The 19,616-nt window shown below is 52.1% G+C and overlaps 2 protein-coding genes and 1 pseudogene across 2 annotated transcripts in view; 1 reads left to right on the top strand and 2 right to left on the bottom strand.

The window, feature by feature from the left end:
• LOC115642604 overlaps positions 1 to 174 on the bottom strand; it is a 22,330-nt pseudogene extending 22,156 nt beyond the window's left edge.
• Positions 1 to 19,616, top strand: part of LOC115642653 (zinc finger protein 300-like) — a 25,655-nt gene extending 6,039 nt beyond the window's left edge. Inside the window, exons 3-4 of the mRNA XM_030546345.1 lie at positions 17,611 to 17,727; positions 18,056 to 19,616. Of these exons, the coding sequence (XP_030402205.1) occupies positions 18,242 to 19,258 (1,017 nt within the window). The 5' untranslated portion in view covers positions 17,611 to 17,727; positions 18,056 to 18,241 and the 3' untranslated portion in view covers positions 19,259 to 19,616. The remainder of the gene's footprint in view (positions 1 to 17,610; positions 17,728 to 18,055) is intronic.
• On the bottom strand, positions 290 to 12,373 carry LOC115642667 (zinc finger protein 620-like). The gene is made up of 4 exons (XM_030546375.1): positions 12,122 to 12,373; positions 8,546 to 8,672; positions 749 to 862; positions 290 to 426 (listed from the first exon to the last, which is right to left on the bottom strand). Exons 1-4 carry the CDS (start codon positions 12,143 to 12,145, stop codon positions 290 to 292), a joined length of 402 nt encoding a protein of 133 aa, XP_030402235.1. The 5' UTR covers positions 12,146 to 12,373.

Raw genomic sequence — 19,616 nt, 5'->3', positions numbered from 1 at the left:
TGTGGCTTGTTGATGTGTGATAAGGTTTGATTTCTCACTGAACTGTTTCCCACACTCACAGCATTTGTAGGGGTGCTCTCTCGTGTGGATCCGCTGATGTCTAATGAGGGTGGAGCTCAGAGTGAAGTGTTTCCCACACTCAGAGCATGTGTTTTTTCTCTCTCCTACAGGCATTCTCTGCTGGGCTGTGATTTCCTTGGAGTTCTGGTGAGTCTCCCTGACAATTAATGGATTTGCCCACCTTTCTCCAGGGCTGATTCCCTGCTGCCTCTCTGGCCTGTGCTGACGCTCACAGGCTTTTCCCTGCACACGAACGCCTGGACACATTCCCTTGGGATCCTTGTGATAATCCCCCATGTGTTTCCACTTGCTCAGCATCTTCCTGCTGAGGACTCAGCTCCTCGTTCTCACTCACCATCCCAGCACCTGCTAGGACAGAGAGAGAAACCTCAGAAACGGGTAGAAAAGGGGAAATCAAACCAAAATTAGAGCTCGAAAGACAGAAAAAACTCCTCTCCTTAGAGGACAGAGGAGAGGAACAATTCTTCCTCCACATCCCATCAGGTAGGGAGCTGCTGCCAAGTGCCAGTGAGGATGGGTAGGAAGCCATGAGCGATAGTTGCCCATAGGGTACAAGGCCTCCTGAGGATACTCCTGAACTCCAGAGAGCTCCCAAGGCCTTTTTAGGGAGTCCCAGCTCTTTCCTTCAGGCACTGAGAGTTTTTGAATTGGTTTAATGATCCCTTACCTGCGCAGGCAGCTCTCAGGATCTTTCCTTCCTCAGAGCCCTGGAGATCCAGGACCCACGGCTCCTCCCCTCGTTCCAGCTGGGAGATCACATCAGGTTTGGAAACAGGAAACCCTGCTCAGGGGACAGAAAACAAGGGAGATCAGGGGAGTTCATGGGACATTTTTCATAAAGAAGAGTCTATTGGTTTTAACTCAGCCCATTGTAAAGCTGTCAAATCCTGGGCACAGGTCCCCAGGTGTTCCAAGGTGCAGGACACTCTGCATATGAGGGATTTAACAGTCCCCATCTCTGCCTGGGAACACACCCAGCCAGACACTCCTCAGCAAGGGGCTCCTAAAACACAGAGACATGTTCCAGGAAGTAAAAACACCAGCCAGAGGGGAAGTCACCTTGGATCTGCTTCTTAATCACAGAGGGAAGCCCAGAGACAATGGGAGAGTTGTAGGAAAGCCAGGACTGGTGAGCACAGGCTGGTGGGATTCAGAGCAGTAAGGAAAAGGAGAGATGGGGGGTGTCACTGAATGTCGTATCTCAGGGCTTGTCTACACTTGAGACACTGCGACTGTCCTGTGTAGTGAGTCAGTGTAGACAAGGGGTCGGCAACCTTTCACAAGTGCTGTGCCGAGTCTTCATTTGTTCACTCTAATTTAAGGTTTTGCGTGCCGCTCATACATTTTAACGTTTTTAGAAGGTCTCTTTGTAGAAGTCTATAATATATAACTAAACTAGAGTTGTATGTAAAGTTAATAAGGTTTCAAAATATTTAAGAAGCTTCATTTAAAATTAAATTAAAATCCAGAGGCCCCCAGACTGGTGGGCAGGACCCGGGCACTGTTAGTGCCACTGAAAATCAGCTCGCGTGCCGCCTTCGGCACCTGTGCCATAGGCTGCCTACCCCTGATGTAGACACTAGCTACAGCAACGACAAAAGTTCTCCCATGAGCATAGGTCATCCACCTCCACGAGAGGCAGTAGCTAGCTCGACGGAAGCATTCTTTTCTGTTTAAAGACCAACTACTCTAAGTACCCTAAATGCTACATGTTTATTCAGATTGTCTTGACATTTGCTGGGCAAATTTTTCACAGGCATTCAGGGAAGGGTTAGTGGTCCAAACATCGGGGTGATTTGTTGAAGAGGTTCCTAAGATATAGCCCTCACCCCCCACACACCCTATGCAGCTTTTTACAAAATCATCTTGCTCTTGAAACTTTTTCTGCACACAGCTGGGGCTGAAACTATGGTTCTCATTGTCCCCCGACCGATCTCAGTCACTTGGCATTTCTTGCAGTTAGTACACAGCACCCACTGCCGCTTTGGGAAACCTATTATTGAAAAAGTTCATACTGGTAGGATTTGGAATTTCAGAAGCAGCACAGGTCAAAGTGGTGAGTTGATGACATGGAAATACATACGTGCAGGCAAGATTATGTCCCTGTTAACTGCTAGAGGGTTTCCCGCAATCTGCTGTCACAGTAAAGTGTTGTCTCAAGGAGATGTGCTGTGGCCATTGCACCTGAATTCATCATCACGTCATGCTCCCATGACACCTCTGGTGTTTAGGGTAGCGACGAAGCTCCTCCACTCCTGTCTGTTTCCTGGCAAGTCTTTCAATGGTTCCCCAGCTATGCCCCAGGTTTCTCAGCTCAGCTTCCACAGCTCTTCGTCATGTTGTTTTCGGGCAGCCGTGTTTTCTCTTGCTTTCAGGTGTCCATCTTAATGTTATTCTGGTGATGGAATCAGTTTCCATCCGAAGCACATGGCTAATCCATCTCCAGTGTCTCCTGGCAATGATGGTGCTCATATCCTCTTGGCTGCACTGTATGAATAGGTCTTGGTTTGAGATTGTTGTGGGCCAAAAGATATGGAGGATTTTTCTGAGGCAGGTTGTATGGAATGAAAACAGTTTGGACACGTCATGCTTTCTCATTCCCCATCATTCTGCACTATAAAGTAGTGTTGGAAGTACACAGCTCTGATAAATCTTGAGTTTGGTTTTGGTGGTGTATTTCGATGATTTCCAGACTGTATTGAAGCTCTGGAAGGTGTTCCTGGCTTTACTGATTCTGTTCCGGACGTCCTGCCTTGTTCCACCGTCCTGGCTGATGGTGCTGCCCAAGCATGTGAATGTTTCTACATTGGTGAGAACATGATCCTCTGTCCATTTTGGTGATGGTGAGGCAATGTTAAAGGTCATAATATCGGTCTTATTGCGGTTGATTTTCAATCCAATTTGCTGGCAGAATGTGTTGTTTTTTCTTGTATACGGTGTTGGATATGTGATAGGAGAGCGAGTTCATCTGCGAAGTCCAGGTCTTCAAGGGATGAGAAGGGTGTCCAGTTAATGCCTCTTAGCATGTCTCTGTTGTACGCCACATTACAAAGTCAATGGCAATGCTGAAGAGGGTTCATAGATTCAAGGACTGGAAGGGACCTTGAGAGGTCATCGAGTCCAGTCTCCTGCCCTCAAGGCAGGACCAAATACTGTCTAGACTATCCCTGATAGACATTTATCTAACCTACTCTTAAATATCTCCAGAGATGGAGATTCCACAACCTCCCTAGGCAATTTATTCCAGTGTTTAACCACCCTGACAGTTAGGAACTTTTTCCTAATGTCCAATCTAAACCTCCCTTGCTGCAATTTAAGACCATTGCTTCTTGTTCTATCCTTAGAGGCTAAGGTGAACAAGTTTTCTCCCTCCTCCTGATGAAACCCTTTTAGATACCTGAAAACTGCTATCACGTCCCCTCTCAGTCTTCTCTTTTCCAAATTAAACAAACCCAATTCCTTCAGCCTTCCTTCATAGGTCATGTTCTCAAGACCTTTAATCATTTTTGTTGCTCTTCTCTGGACCCTCTCCAATTTCTCCACATCTTTCTTGAAATGCAGGGCCCAGAACTGGACACAATACTCCAGTTGAGGCCTAACCAGCGCAGAGTAGAGCGGAAGAATGACTTCTTGTGTCTTGCTCACAGCACACCTGCTAATGCATCCCAGAATCACGTTTGCTTTTTTTGCAACAGCATCACACTGTTGATTCATATTTAGCCTGTGGTCCACTATAACCCCTAGATCTCTTTCTGCCGTACTCCTTCCTAGACAGTCTCTTCCCATTCTGTATGTGTGAAACTGATTGTTTCTTCTTAAGTGGAGCACTTTGCATTTGTTTTTGTTAAACTTCATCCTGTTTACCTCAGACCATTTCTCCAATTTGTCCAGATTATTTTGAATTATGACCCTGTCCTCGAAAGCATTTGCAGTCCCTCCCAGTTTGGTATCATCTGCAAACTTAATAAGCGTACTTTCTATGCCAATATCTAAGCAGTTGATGAAACGCCTCGACATACTGCCTAACATGACACACCCCGATATACTCCTGTTCTGACTTCAAAACTGAACTCACTGTGATCAACACAGCATGTGACGTTAGAATAGATGCTTTTGATAATGTTGACTATACAAAATGTGCCATAGGCCGGTCCTGTGAATGCTATCAAAAGGCTTCTCAGAGTCTAAGAAGCTTATGTAGAGTCAACATTTCCATTCTAAGCATTGTTCTATTATGTTTCGTTAAGCCAAGATCTGGTCTGTGCATGCACGCCCTTTTCAAAAACTGCCTTGCTCTTTTCTGAGAATGCTCTCAGCTGCCTCTGATGTATGCTGGACTATGATCTTACACAATACCTTGCTTGGCACAGATAAAATTGTGATATCATGCCAGTTATTATAATCACTGAGAGTTCCTTTCACTATAACCCCATTGGTCCACTCCTCTGGCACTTTTTCCCTTTCCCAGACTGATGTGAATAGAGGGGCCAGGACAGATGCCGCTAACTCAGGATTTACCTTGAACTATTGTGCATTCAAGTTATCCCTGCCAGGAGCTTTCCCATTTTTTAAGGATTTGACGCCTTGAATGATCTCTTGCTTTGTTGGGTGTCTGTGTTGATATCAAGATCATCTTCTGCCTCTGGGATGTTTGCTTCCTCTATAGGTGGATACCTGTTCAACAATTCTTTGAAATGCTCTGTCCAGTGCATTTCTTGTTCTTTTTCTGTTGTCAGTAGGTGGCCTTCTGTGTCCCTGATGAGAGTGTTTGTTGGTGTCTACCATTTACCACTGGTAAGATTTTGTAGACGGTTCCTTGTTCACCACGAGCAGTTGCCTCCTCGTCTTGTTTTGCTAGATTATCAATATAATGTCGTTTGTCCGCATTCACAGGGCGTTTGATCTCCCAGTGTGCCTTGCTATACTGCTCGTGGTATTTGTCCTTTAGCTTCTGGGATTTTATGTCTAAAACTTTTTTCTTCAGGGGTCGTCTGGTTTCTGTGGTGTTCCATGTGCTGGGTGTAATCCACTCATTTCTTCTCTTCTGCCTCTGGCTTAGACAGGCTTCGCTGCGCTGTTCATAGATTGTTGTTACTTTGTCCCACTTTGTGTTAATCTCCTCATCTGCATTCTCCTCCTCTTCATCAATGTCTGCAAGTGCCTAGAACCTGTTCTTTCACTACAGAATGAAGGCTTTCTATAGTTCAGGGGCCTTTAGCTTGTCAACACCATAATGTCTACAGTCCCTTGTTTGGTGGACCCACACTTCTCAGTTTTAGCTTGATGGAGGCTGTCAGAAGGTGGTGGTCGCTGCCAATATCTGCTCCCCTTCTCACTTTCACACCTGTCAATGCGTGTCAGCCAGTTGACATTGGTCAATCTGGTTCTTAGCTCTGCCAGTTTGGAAAACACCATGTGAGGCTGTGAATTTCACAATGTTGAAATAGGGTTCTGCCGATGACTAGATCATTCAAATTACAGAAATCAACAAGCCTCTCCGTTTTCATTCATCATGCCCACCCATGTCTTCCCATTGCTCTGGTACTGTTTGTGTTGTCCTTACTGACCTTGGCATTCAGGTCTCCCATGATGATAGTTAGCTCATGGCGTGGTACTCTCTCTAATTCCGCCTGTAGTATAAGGTAGATCCTTTGCTTTTTCATCACAGTCATTTGTTGGAGCGTAGCACTGAATTAGGGTGATGTTATTGTATTTCCCTTTCAGTCTGGCCCTAATTCTGCTGATGATGGACTTCCATTCAAGCAGGGAAGCGCTCCACTCCCTTCTTCAAAAGGATGGTAACACTGTTATTGTGTTGTCCATCATCCTGTCCAGAATACAGCAAAGTTTCTAATGAGGCTGTTGTTAATCTTCCTGATCCCATCCATCTGCTCTCACTGACACCAGGATACGTAGCATCTCATCTCTGCTGGGACCTGAACTTGCTTCTGTGTTTCGTACATTGTCTGTACATTCCAAAACACTCGTTTGGTATTTGTCTTGGTGTTGAACACTTCAGTCTTCATGCCAGTGGCTTCCTTTTGGCTTTCACCACTGGAAGTCATACGGGTGTTTGACTCCTGAAGGACATCGCACACAGTAAAGCAGGGATTCTCAAACTTCATTGCAACACGTCCCCCTTCCGACAATAAAAATTACTACACGGCCCCAGGAAGACGGATTGAAGCCTGAGCCCACCGGTGCCCCACCACCCCGGGCAAGGGGAGGGAGGGAGCAAAGTCCAAGTCCCACTGTCCTGGATAGGTGGATGTGACAAAACCCAAGCCCAAGGGTGTCAGCCCATGTAGGGGCCTGTAACCTGAGCCCTGCTGCCCAGGGCTGAAGCCAAAGCCCAAGCCCCTTTCCCCAGGGCTGAAGTCTTTGGGCTTCAGGCCCCATGTGGCAGGCTCAGGCTTTTCGGCCCGACCCCAGCAAGTCTAAACACCAGCCCTGGCGATCCCATTAAAACCAGGTCGCAACTTACTTTGGGGTCCCAACCCACAGTTTGAGAACCACTGCACTGAAGGTCCATTTCTCAGCCGCTGTTTCCGTAACATATTTTATTTTTTACGAGACAGGGTTGTTCACCACGTGCCTAACCCCTAGCTTGGAGGGCCAGGATGTCAGTTTTGTCTGGCCAGGTTCACTCTGCATTGTGGGCTGTGGAAGCCACGCCTACCAAGCCCTACTGGGCATGCTCCAAATGTAGCCGCAGTATAAATGGGAGCAGCTCAGCTCAGTCTGGGCTGACAGCTGAAGAGGAAGGACAGTCGCTGCAGGCTCCAAACCAGGAAGCACCAGAGGCTCTGACAGCAGGAGCAAGGGCCACCGAGACCCAGGCGGAGACCCAGACACCAGCAGATGTAGTAGGAAGTAGCCCAGGGGGATGCCAGCTGCAGGGCTGAGAACAGTCAGCGTGTTGTACTTGGCTCCTCGCTGACTCAGTGGCAGAGACCTTTGCCACAGACAGGGCCCTGGGCTGGTACCTGGTGGAGCACGGAGGGCCTGGGTCCTCCTAACCTGGCCACCACCCACCCCTAGGTGGCAGTCCATTGTCCCTTGACTTTGGCCACTAGCCGTTTCCACTGCTGAGTAATCTAATTTATCCTAGCTACTACGCTATACCACTGTGAGGATCAGGGCAACCCAAATGACTCTGGCCATTAGGCATTTCTGCCCTACGGATAAGAGCAATCCTATAGACTCTGACCATTAGGACTTATAACTCTGGGACCTCGAATGGTGCAGTGAACTTATTTGTGGACTGGGAACAGCCCCTTGCATGAAAAGAGGATGGGGTGTGAAAAAAAATCACACTGCTCACCAACATAGCTATGTTGGGGAAAACTCTAGGATAGACAGTTATAGTGGCAAAAAACAAACAAAAAAACCCACGCATTCCAAAAATCAATGTAATTAAACACCCATAAACTACATTCATGCAGCGTACATGCCACATCTAAAACACAACCTCATCTCTGCCCCTTCCATAACCCTGGGGTTGACGCTAGCCACTGGAAACGGTTCAGTAAGGCTGGTACAAAGGTTTACAAACTACCAAGGGAAGTGGAGAGTTCTTCATTTCAGGAAGTCTTCCAGTCAAGACTGGATCCCTTTCTGGAAGATGATTTAGTCAAACACAAGGTATACAGCTCAACGCAGCGGTACCTGGATGAAATTCTGTGGCCTGTGTTACAGAAGAGGTCAGGCTAGATGACCTAATAGTCCTTTCTGGCCATAAAAACCTATAAACCCAGAACAGTTACAAAGAAAGACTAAAAGAGGGTGCCATTTTTTGTGCTGTGTTCCACAGATGGGAATACCAGCATTTATCGGCATCCCCTCCAGCTGTGTGTAGCTGTAATTTGCTGCTGGATGGATTACTGGGAGCAGCTTGGCAGAGCTGTGACTGCTGAGAGGAAGGGAGGTGCGTGTGGAACTTGGGGGACCTAGTCTGCCCCATTTCCGTGCTAAGGGCTGTAGGTTATGTCAGTTAAGGAGCACAAGGGCTGTGCTCTTGTCATGGAGATTGTCTGCAGTCTGGTGGCATATGTGCTACTTGTTTCCAGGGTTCAGCGAGGGCTACGTGAAGTCAGTGACTCTGAAGAAATCCTAAGGAACAGGGTAAAGGGGGTGATCTCACTTTGCAAGTCTGAGCTGGTTTGTGTGGAAAAGGCTCAGTGTTTGAGTGCCAGCCAGGGGTTGGAGGCTTCTCATCTTTACACTGGACCTAATTTCAAGTTTTGCCTTAGCAAAGTGAAGTTGTTAGACTTTGGGCTGAACTGCCCCTGTGCCCTGTTCCCAGAGCGTTCTGTAGCGAGGAGGGCAGAGTGTTGTTATGTGGGTCACTGACTTGTTGGGGTGATGCTGAAATAGAGCAGAGTAGAGGCTGCATTGTGGGGATGCCATGAAACTTAACTCTGCCTTTCCCCTTCTAAGAATCCGAGGGGACAGGAATCCTTACCCAGCGAGGTCACGTTCTCATAGTTCTCCTGCATGACGTCTCTGTAGAGGGCTCTCTGGGTGGGGTCCAGCAGAGCCCCCTCTTCCCTGGTGAAATACACAGCCACCTCCTCGAAGGTCACCTGCCCCTGAAAGCGCAAGAGTCCAACACTCAGCACCTGCTGCCCCAGTACACAGCCCCATTATTCAACGGGGAAAGGAGCCAATCAAATGGAAACTCTGGGTAGCTTGCAGTCAGCAGAGTCCAAGAGCAGCCATACTGGGTCAGACCAAAGGTCCATCTAGCCCAGTATCCTGTTCTCCGACAGTGGCCAATGCCAGGTGCCGCAGAGGGACTGAACAGAGCACATAATTATCAAGTGACCCATCCCCTGTCACCCATTCTCAGCTTCTGGCAAACAGAGGCTAGGGACACGATTCCTGCCCATCCTAGGTAATAGCCATTGAGGGACCTAGCCTGCACAAACTTATCAGGTATTAGAGCATCCAGAAAACATGAGGGTGAGGGCACAAAGAGAGAGCCCCTTCTCTCTCAGCAGATCCATCACACTCCTACTAGTCTGACTGATATAGGTGTGGGAGTCCCTAGCAGGGTCCAGGGAGAACTCCCTGGTAGAATCATAGAAGATTAGTGTGGGAAGAGACCTCAGGAGGTCATATAGTCTAACTCCCTGTTCAAAGAAGGACCAGCCCCAACTAAATCACCCCAGCCAGGGCTTTGTCAAGCCGGGCCTTAAAAACCTTCAAGGATGGAAATTCCACCACCTCCCTAGGGAACCCATTCCAGTGCTTCACCACCCTCCTAGTGAAATAGTGTTTCCTAATATCCAACACTAGACCTCCCCCACTGCAAGCTTGAGACCATTACTCCTTGTTCTGTCACCTGCCACCACTGAGAACAGCCGAGCTCCATCCTCTTTGGACCCCCCCTTTCAGCTAGTTGAAAGCAGCTATCAAATCCCCCCTCATTCTTCTCTTCTGCAGACTAAATAACCCAGTTCCCTCAGCCTCTCCTCATAAGTCATGTGCTCCAGCCCCCTAATCATTTTCATTGCCCTTCGCTGCACTCTCTCCAATTTCTCCACATCCCTTCTGGCCCAAAACTGGATGCAATACTCCAGATGTGGCCTCACCAGTGCCAAATAGAGGGGAATAATCACTTCCCTTGATCTGCTGGCAACGCTCCTACTAATGCAGAGCAATATGCCATTAGCCTTCTTGGCAACAAGGTCACACTGTCATATCCAGCTTCTCATCCCCTGTAATCCCCAGGTCCTTTTCTCCAAAACTACCGCTTAACCAGTTGGTTCCCAGCCTGTTGCAGTTTCATGGGATTCTTCCATCCTAAGTACACGACTCTGCACTTGTCCTTGTTGAACCTCATGTGATTTCTTTTGGCCCAATCCTCCAATTTGTCTAAGTTACTCTGGATCCTATCCATACCCTCCAGCTTACCTACCTCTCCCCACAGCTTAGTGTCATCCACAAACTTGCTGAGGGTGCAATCCATCCCATCATCCACATCATTAATGAAGATGTTGAACAAAACAGGCCCCCGACCCTTGGGACACTCACTTGATACCAGATGCCATCTAGACATGGAGTTGTTGATCACTACCCGTTGATTCCAATGATCTAACCAGCTTTCTATCCACTTTATAGTCCATTCATCCAATCCCTACTTCTTTAACTTGCTGGCAGAATACTGTGGGGGACTGTATCAAAAGCTTTCGCTAAAATTAAAGTATATCACTGTCCACCTCTTTCCCCATATCCACAGAACCAGTCATCTCATCATAGAAGGCAGTCGGGTTAGTCAGGCATGACTTGCCCTTGGTGAATCCATGTTGATTGTTCCTGATCACCCTCCTCTCCTCCAAGTGCTTCAAAATGGATTCCCTGAGGACCTGCTCCATGTTTTTTTCCGGGGTCTGAGGTGAGGCTCAGTCTGTAGCTCCCTGGATTCTCCTTCTTCCCTTTTTTAAAGATGCGCACTACATTTGCCTTTTTCCAATTGTCCAGGACCTCCCCTGATCGCCATGAGTTTTCAAAGATAATGGCCAATGACTCTGCAATCACATCACCCAACTCCCTCAGCACCCTCGGATGCATCAGATCCAGTCCCAGGGACTTGTGCATGTCCAGCTTTTCTAAATAGTCCTTAATCTGTTCTTTCACCAGTGAGGGCTGCTCACCTCCTCCCCATACTGTGCTGCCCAGTGCAGCAGTCTGGGAGCTGACCTTGTCTATGAACACCGAGGCCAAAAGAGCATTGAGTTCTTCAGCTTTTTCCACATCATCTGTCACTAGGTGGCCTCCACCATTTAGTAAAGGTCCCACTCTTTCCCTGACCACCTTCTTGTTGCTAACGTACCTGTAGAAACCCTTCTTGTTACCCTTCACATCCCTTGCTAGCTGCAACTCCAGTTGTGCTTTGGCCTTCCTGATTACCCCCCTGCATACTCGAGCAATATTTTTATACTCCTCCCTAGTCATGTGTCCAAGTTTCTACTTCTTATAAGCTTTCTTTTTGTGTTTAAGCTCACCAAACATTTCTCTGTTAAGCCAAACTGGTGGCCTGTCATATTTGCTATTCTTTCTGCACATTGGGATGATTTGTTCCTGCAACCTCAGTAAGGCTTCTTTAAAATACAACCAGCTTTCCTGGACTTCTTTCCCTCATATTAGCTTCCCAGGGGATCCTGCCCATCAGTTCCCTGAGGGAGTCCAAGTCTGCTTTTCTGAAGTCCAGGGTCCATATTCTGCTGCTCTCCTTTCTTCCGTTTGTAAGGATCCTAAACTTGACCATCTCATGGTCACTGCTGCCTAGTTGCCACCCACTTCTACTTCCCCTACCAATTCTTCCCTGTTTGTGAGCAGCAGGTGAAGGGGAGCACGGCCCCTAATTGGTTCCTCCAGCACGTGCACCAGGAAGTTGTCCCCAACACTTTCCAAAAACTTCCTGGATTTTCTGTGCACTGCTGTATTGCTCTCCCAGCAGATGTCAGGGTGATTGAAGTCCCATGTGAGAACCAGGGCCTGTGATCTGGAAACTTCTGTTAGTTGTCTGAAGAAAGCCTCTTCTATCTCATCCTCCCGGTCTGGTGGTCTATGGCAGACACCTACCACGACATCACCATGACATGGGCAGGAAGCCCAACACCCTCCTCATTGCGAGAAAATGGATATGAGGGGAGGGACATCTCCCCTAAGCCTGACTGGTGGGTGCCCCCTTCATATCTCACAGCAGCTGCTGGTTAGTCGGGTCAGACTCCAGCACTGGGAGTCTGGCCACTTTTCCTAGCCCCATCTAGGTGGGCTGTTTCCTCTTCCACAAATTAGAGCATTTCCATCTCCGAACCTCAAGGGTCTATTCCTAGAATCTAGGCCACTTATTAAACAACTGCCAGCAGGTTTGCCACACCCGGTCCTCCTCCATTTCTCCACCCTGTGCATTTCCTGCCCCGCTCCAACCTCCAGACCAGACTTTGCAAACCTTCCCAACTCCTGTGTATTTGCTGTCCCTCTCCCTCCTGCAGGAACTCACCAGCAACCCCCCCCCCCCAATAATCCCTACCTGAACTGGCTCCTCTGCAGCCATTTCTCTTCCCTGTCCTGTGGGAGGACGGGATGAGCTGGAGCTGAGATGTGGGCAGTCATTCTGCAGCCTGGCAGAGCGAGAAGGGCAGTTGTGAAATGAACTAAAGCTTGCTCTGAAACCTCCACATCAGAATTCCCGCAGGTCCTTTCCTTGCAGACGGACATCCTAGATTCTGTCACACCGGGAAAACACTTAATAGGTGATAATGAGAGGGAAGTGGTACAGACAGGGAAAGCGTGGGTAGAGGAATAGGCTAGCTCCCTGCCTCGCCCCCCTCCCCTTCATCCCATCTCTCCTCTCCTGGGAGGGACACAGCTGGCAGGGAGTCTCGTGGGGGAAGGTGAATGAGGAGGGACCCAGCAGGCGGGCGAGAAGTGCCCGAGAGGGAGGCCTGGGGGGGGAGAGGGTGGTGAGGAGGGATCTGGAAGGAGGGGGCCTCTGGTGAGAGGGGAGGACAAGGAGGGACCCGGCAGGTGGGGGCAGGTCTGGCGCGGGCGGGGGAGGTGAGACAGGACTCAGTGGGCTGGGAGGGGTCTTGCAGGGAAGGGGAGGTGAGGGGGGACCCACAGTTCAGGTGGGCGAGGAGTACCCAGTCAGGAGGAGACATTTGGCGGGGGAGAGGAGGGACCTGGTGGGGTGAGGAGGGCTGGGAAAGGGGAGTCTAGCAAGGGAGGGGGGATGCGGAGGGACCCGGCAGGTGGAGGGGGGGTCTTGCAGAGAAGGGGGGTGAGGAGGGACCTGGGAAGTGGGGGGCATTTACAGGGGGGTGAGGCGGGACCTGGTTTGTGGGGAGGGGGTCTCACCGGGAAACGGGGGTGAGGAGGGACCCAGCGGGTGGGGAGGGGTCTGTCGGGGGACGGGGGGTGAGCCAGCACCCGGCGGGCTGGGGGTGGTGTCTCTCAGGGAAGGGGGGTGAGGAGGGACCCGGGGGCCGGCTGGGGGGGTCTGGCGGGGGAGAGGGTTGAGGAAGGACCCAGCAGGTGGGTGGGTGGTCAGACAGGGGAGGGGGAGGCCAGGCAGGACCTGGGTGATAGGGAGGGGGGTCTCACCGCGAACGGGGGGTGAGGAGGGACCCAGCTGATGGGGGGGATGAGGGGGTGTCGAAGGAACTTGGCTGACGGGGAGGGGGTGGGGAGCACCCTGTGGGCGGGGGGTCTCTCAGGGAAGGGAGGACCCAGCAGGCGAGGGAAGGTCTTACAGGGAACGGGGGGGGGGTGAGGAATGACCCTGTGGCCGGGGGGGGGGTCTGGCGGGGGAGGCAGGCGAAGAGGGACCCGGCGGCCTGGGAAGGAATCTGGTGGGGGACTGGGGGCGAGGGGGGGTCGGGGGATGAGGAGGTACCCGGCCGGGGGGGGCAATCCTGCAGAGGAGGGGGATGAGGAGGAACCCGGGGGAGGAGGGGTCTGGCAGGGGGGCGATCACGCAGGGGAGGGGGGCGATCAAGCCGGGGGGTGGAGGGTCTGGCGGGGGGGCGAACCCGCAGGAGAGGGGGGCGAGGGGGAACCCGGTGGGGGGGTCTGGCAAGGGGGCGATCACGCAGGGAAGGGGAGCAAGGAGGAACCCGAGGGAGGGGGGTTTGGCGGGGGGGCGATCATGCAGGGGAGGAGGGCGAGCAAGCCGGGGGTGGGGGGTCTGGCGGGGGGGCGATCCCGCAGGGGAGGGGGGCCGAGGAGGAACCCGGTGGGGGGAGTCTGGCGGGGGGGCCGATCCCGCAGGGGAGGGGGGCGAGCAGGACCCGGTGGGGTGGAGGGTCTGGCGGGGGGCGATCCCGCAGGGGAGGGGGGCGAGGAGGAACCCGGTGGGGGGGGGGTCTGGCGGGGGCAGCGGGAGACCCCCGGAGAAGGGGGGCAGCGGCCCCAGATGGCCTCACCAGGCGGCGGCGGGGCCTCGGCGATGGGGCGGAGCAGGGACGGGAAGAGGCGTATCCCGAGCCCGGCGGGGGTCCCGGGGGTCTCAGCGCCCCATGGCGAAGCGGGAGTTTCCTGCGTTTGGGGGATCGCGGGGGTCAGACCCCGAGTGCAGCGGCGGAGCCTCCCCCGGGATCGGGACCCTCCCGGCCGGGTCTATGCCTGCCCTTAATTCCCCTCCTGTCACAGGGACCGTCCAACCCCCGTCCGCTACTGACACCCCCATATCCCCCACTCCCCAGGGGACCCCCCGGCCGGGTCAGTCCCTGCCCTTAATTCCCCTCCTGCCCAGAGACCGTCAAATCCCCGTCAGCTCCTGACACCCCCATATCCCCCACTCCCCAGGGGACCCCCCGGCCAGGTCTGTGCCTGCCCTTAATTCCCCTCCTGCACAGGGACCGTCCAACCCCCTTCCGCTCCTGACACCCCCACATCCCCTACTCCACAGGGACCCCCCCGGCCAGGTCAGACCCTGCCCTTAATTCCCCTCCTGCCCAGGGACCGTCCAACCCCCATCTGCCCCTGACACCCCCACATCCCCCACTCCCCAGGAGACCCCCCGGCCAGGTCAGACCCTGCCCTTAATTCCCCTCCTGCCCAGGGACCGTCCAACCCCCATCTGCCCCTGACACCCCCACATCCCCCACTCCCCAGGGGACCCCCCGGCCGGGTCAGTCCCTGCCCTTAATTCCCCTCCTGCCCAGGGACCGTCCAACCCCCTTCCGCTCCTGACACCCCCACCTCCCCCACTCCCCAGGGGACCCCCCGGCCGGGTCAGTCCCTGCCCTTAATTCCCCTCCTGCCCAGGGACCGTCAAATCCCCGTCAGCTCCTGACACCCCCATATCCCCCACTCCACAGGGGACCCCCCCAGCCAGGTCAATCCCTGCCCTTAATTCCCCTCCTGCGCAGGGACCGTCCAACCCCCTTCCGCTCCTGACACCCCCACATCCCCCACTCCACAGGGACCCCCCCCGGCCAGGTCAGTCCCTGCCCTTAATTCCCCTCCTGCCCAGGGACCGTTCAACCCCCTTCCGCTCCTGACACCCCCACATCCCCCACTCCCCAGCGGACCCCCCCAGCCGGCCCCACTGTGCCCCCCACCCCAATCCTAGCGGTGCCAGGGGCAGAACAGTGGCTCTGCTCCGGCTGGGGCGGCCCCAGTGCTGCTGGCAGCACATGGACCCCCAGGGAGCAGATTCCCCGGGGGCTGCAGCGTCTGAGGCTCCCCGGGGCAGAGAGTCACTTTCCTGCCCGGGCCCCCGGGGGCTCTCGCTCACCTAGAGTCTCTGACTCCGGAGCAGGACCTGGGCAGAGCCCGGGGCTGGTTCCCCCTGGAGAACGGCCCCTCCCCGGCTTCCCCGTGCCCGATCTCCTGGGCTTTATGCCCCCAAGTGCTGCCTCCAGCCTGGCCCACTCCCAGCTCCTCCTGCCCCTTCTCGTGTGTCCTGCAAATCCCAGCCCAGGCTGCCTCATCTCCCTGCCAGAGGGGCTTTATGGGTATTTGACCCTGATTTTTTTCTTAATGCCCTTTTTGCCACTGTAACTGTGTCTACCTTACAGCTTGTCCCGGCCCAGCTGTGATGGTTAACGGTGTGATTTTTACACCCCTAACTACCAGTGCTATGCTGGCAAAACGTGTAAGTACAGACCGGGCAAGACTCTGCATGTGGGACTTTAGAGCACTTGAAAACAGGACTCTGTAACCCACATATTTTGTCCTATTGGCATCCAGCGGGGGTGGGGGGTGCAAGCCCGCTTACTTCTAAATGGCCTCCCTACCAGCCTAAGGGGGAGGACCCACAGATCTGGGACACCAAGTAATTACGTGGGACAACTAATGAAAAAATAGGATTGGGAGTGAGATCATAGGGCTAAACGAAGGGAACCTGATGGGGACACCGAGCAGAGAACCCCGGACAACGCCCACTGCTCCTCAAAGGCGTCAAGGGCCCACATATTTTGTAATCAGAAGGGAAAACTTCCAGGAGAAACTTCGACAGAATGCCAGAAAAAGGCGCAACACACGTCACCTAAAACTGTCAGCCGTGGGGCTCATTCTCAAATTCATGGGTGTGGTTTGGGTTCAGTGGCCACAGCATAGACCCTCCTGAGCCAACCCAAAGAGGCAGTGGGGGCTGTATACTACCTGGGAGAAATGCCAAGTGACAGAGATCAGTCCGGGGACAATGAGAACCGTAGCTGCAGCCCCTAGCTCTGTGTAAGAAAATATGACAGGAGGAAGATGATTTTGTAAAAAGCTGCCAAAGAGGGTGGAGGGGTTGTATCTTAGGAACCTCTTTAACAAATCTCCCCATAGTTGACCCACTAACCCGTCCCTGAATGCCCATGAAAAATTTGCCCTGCTAATTTCAAGAGAATCCAAATAAACGTGGAATTTAGGGTAGTTTGAATAGGTGGTTTTTAAACAGAAAATAATGCTTCCGTCAAGCTAGCTACTGCTTCTCGTGAGAGTGGGTGACCTCCTCCAGGTCAGGACAGTCGCAATATGTCAAGTGCAGACAAGCCCTGAGATACGACATTCAGTGGCACCCCTCCCCATCCTCCTTTTCCGTACTGCGCTGAATCCCGCCAGCCCGTTCTTACCAGTCCCGGCTTTTCCTACAACTCTCCCATTGTCTCTGGGTTTCTCTCTGTGCTTAAGAAGCAGATCCAGGGTGACTTCCCCTCTGGCTGGAGTCTTTACACGGACTTACTAACTCTGTGTTTTAGGAGTTGCATTGCCAAGATGGCCAATGGCATGTTGGGTTGCTTTAGAGGGAGCATTGCCAGCAAATCGAGGGGAGTGATTATTCCCCTCTGTTCGGTACTGGTGAGGCCGCATCTGGAGTATTGTGTCCAGTTTTGGTCCCCCCGCCAACTACAGAAGGGATGTGAAGACACTGGAGAGAGTCCAGTGGAGGGCAATGAAAATGATCAGGGGACTGGGGCACATGACTTACGCGGACATGCTGAGGGAACTGGGATTATTTAGTCTGCAGAAGAGACGAGTGAGGGGGGATTTGATAGCAGCCTTCAGCTACCTGAAGGGAGATTCCAAAGAGGCTGGAGCTCAGCTGTTCTCAGTGGTGGCAGATTGCAGAACAAGGAGAAAGTTGCAGTGGGGGCGGTGTAGGTTGGATATTAGGAAACACTATTTCACTAGGAGGGTGGTGAGGCATGGGAATGGGTTCGCTAGGGAGGTGGTGGAATCTCCTTCCTTAGAGGTTTTTAAGGTCAGGCTTGACAGAGCCCTAACTGGGATGATTTAGTTGGGAATTGGTCCTGCTTTGAGCAGGGGGTTGGACTAGATACCTCCTGAGGTCCCTTCCAACCCTGATATTCTATGATTCTACGAGCAATATCTAGCTATGTGTGTTCCCAGCAGAGATGGGAATAGTTAAATCCCTCATACGCCGAGTGTCCTGCACCTTTGAGCACCTGAGGAACTGCCCCCGGGATTTGACAGCTTTAAAATGGTATGGGGTTAAACAAATAGACTCTTTGTGAAAGATGTCCCATGAACTCCCTTGATCTCCCTTGTTTTCTGTCCCCTGAGCAGAGTTTCCTGTTTCCAAACCTGATGTGATCTCCCAGCTGGAACGAGGGGAGGAGCCGTGGGTCCTGGATCTCCAGGGCTCTGAGGAAGGAGAGATCCTGAGAGGCGCCTGTATGGGTGAGGAATCATTAAACCTAATTCAAAAACTTTGTGTTTGAAGTAAAGATCTGAGACTCCTTAAAAGGCCTTGGGAGCTCTTAGAGTTCAGGAGGATCCCCAGAAGGCCTTGTATCCTATGGGCAGCTATCGCTCACGGCTTCCTACCCATCCTTATAGACACCTGCCAGCAGCTCCTTACCTGATGGAATGTGGAGGCACAATTGTTCCCCTCCTCTGTTTGCTAAGGAAAATTCAGCTGTTAGGTTTTTTCTCTCTCTCCGGGTCAAATTTTGGTCTGATTTCCCCTTTTCCACCCTTGTTTCTGATGTTTCTCCTTGTGTCCTAGCAGGTGCTGGGATGAGTGAGAACGAGGAGCTGAATCCTCAGCAGGAAGATGCTGAGCAAGTGAAAGCACATGGGGGATTATCACAAGGATTGCAAGGGAATGTGTCCAGGCATCGTGTGAAGGGGAAAGCCTGTGAGAGCCAGCACAGGCCAGAGAGGCAGCAGGGAAACCAGCTAGGCGAGAAATATGGTAAATCCATTAATTGTCAGGAGACTCTCACAGATCCTCAAGGAAATCACAGCCCAGCAGAGAACACCCACAGGAGAGAGAAAAAACACATGCACCGAGTGTGGGAAACACGTCAGTAGCCGCTCAGACCTTATAAAACATGAGCGAATCCACACAGGAGAGAGGCCCTATGGATGCGGGGTCTGCGGGAAAACCTTCAGCCAGAGCTCCCACCTTGTTCGGCATCAGAGGATCCACTCAGGGGAGAGACCCCATGAGTGCGGCAAGTGTGGGAAACTGTTCACGCTGAGCTCCGCCCTCACTAGACACCAGAGGATCCACACGGGAGAGCGACCCTATACATGCTGTGAGTGCGGGAAACAGTTCACTCGGAGTTCAGGTCTTCTAATACATCAGAGGATCCACACAGGAGAGAGGCCCTATGAGTGCTGTGAGTGCGGGAAAAGTTTCACTGTCAACTCAGACCTAATTAATCATCAGAGCATCCACACAGGAGAGAGGCCTCATGAATGCTGTGAGTGCGGGAAAAGCTTCACTCAGAGCTCAGCCCTTATTAGACATCGGAGGATCCACACGAGGGAGCGACCGTATAAATGTTGTGAGTGCAGGAAAAGCTTCAACGTCAAGTCAGATCTTATTGGACATCGGAGAATCCACACGGGAAAGATCCCCTATAAATGCTCTGAGTGTGGGAAAACTTTCACTCAGCGGTCAGCCCTGATTACGCATCAGAGGATCCACACAGGAGAGCGGCCCTATGAATGCCGTGAATGCAGGAAAAAATTCACTGTCAAATCAGACCTTAATAGACATCAGAGGGTCCACACGGGAGAGCGCCCCTATGAATGCTCTGAGTGCGGGAAACAGTTCAGTCAGAAATCAAACCGTAGCGCACATCAGACAAGCCACACAAGAGAAATACCTTATCAGTGCTGTGAGTGCGGGAAAAGCTTCAGCGTGAGCTCAGCCCTTATAATACATCAGAAAATTCACACAGGAGAGAGACCCTATTGATGCTCGGTGTGCAGGAAAAGTTTCATCCGCAGCTCACACCTGAATAGACATCAGAGTCTCCACTGGAGAGAGCGACAGCATCAAAACTTTGTGTAGAGCAGAGAAAAGATTATTTTTTAAAATACGTTTGCTAATTCCCACACAGTGACCTTTTGGTTTGTTGGCACCGTTTGTGTCACCCTGTTCTCTCATGTAAGTTGCCCACTTTTGCCTTTTTGCAGGTTGGCCTTCTCTGGGGTGAATTACTTAAGGAGACAAGTTGCGTAACCTTTTACCCAATTAGACTGAATGGATCATTGACTTCCCCACTTCTCTGCAAAGTGAAGAGGTATGACGTCTGCCAGGAGAGGCCCACGGT

The sequence above is a fragment of the Gopherus evgoodei genome, unplaced genomic scaffold, assembly GCF_007399415.2.
Source record: "Gopherus evgoodei ecotype Sinaloan lineage unplaced genomic scaffold, rGopEvg1_v1.p scaffold_43_arrow_ctg1, whole genome shotgun sequence".
Classification (NCBI taxonomy): Eukaryota; Metazoa; Chordata; order Testudines; family Testudinidae; genus Gopherus; species Gopherus evgoodei.
The sequence above is the reverse complement of the archived record's forward strand: the minus strand, read 5'-3'. Positions and strand labels throughout refer to the sequence as shown.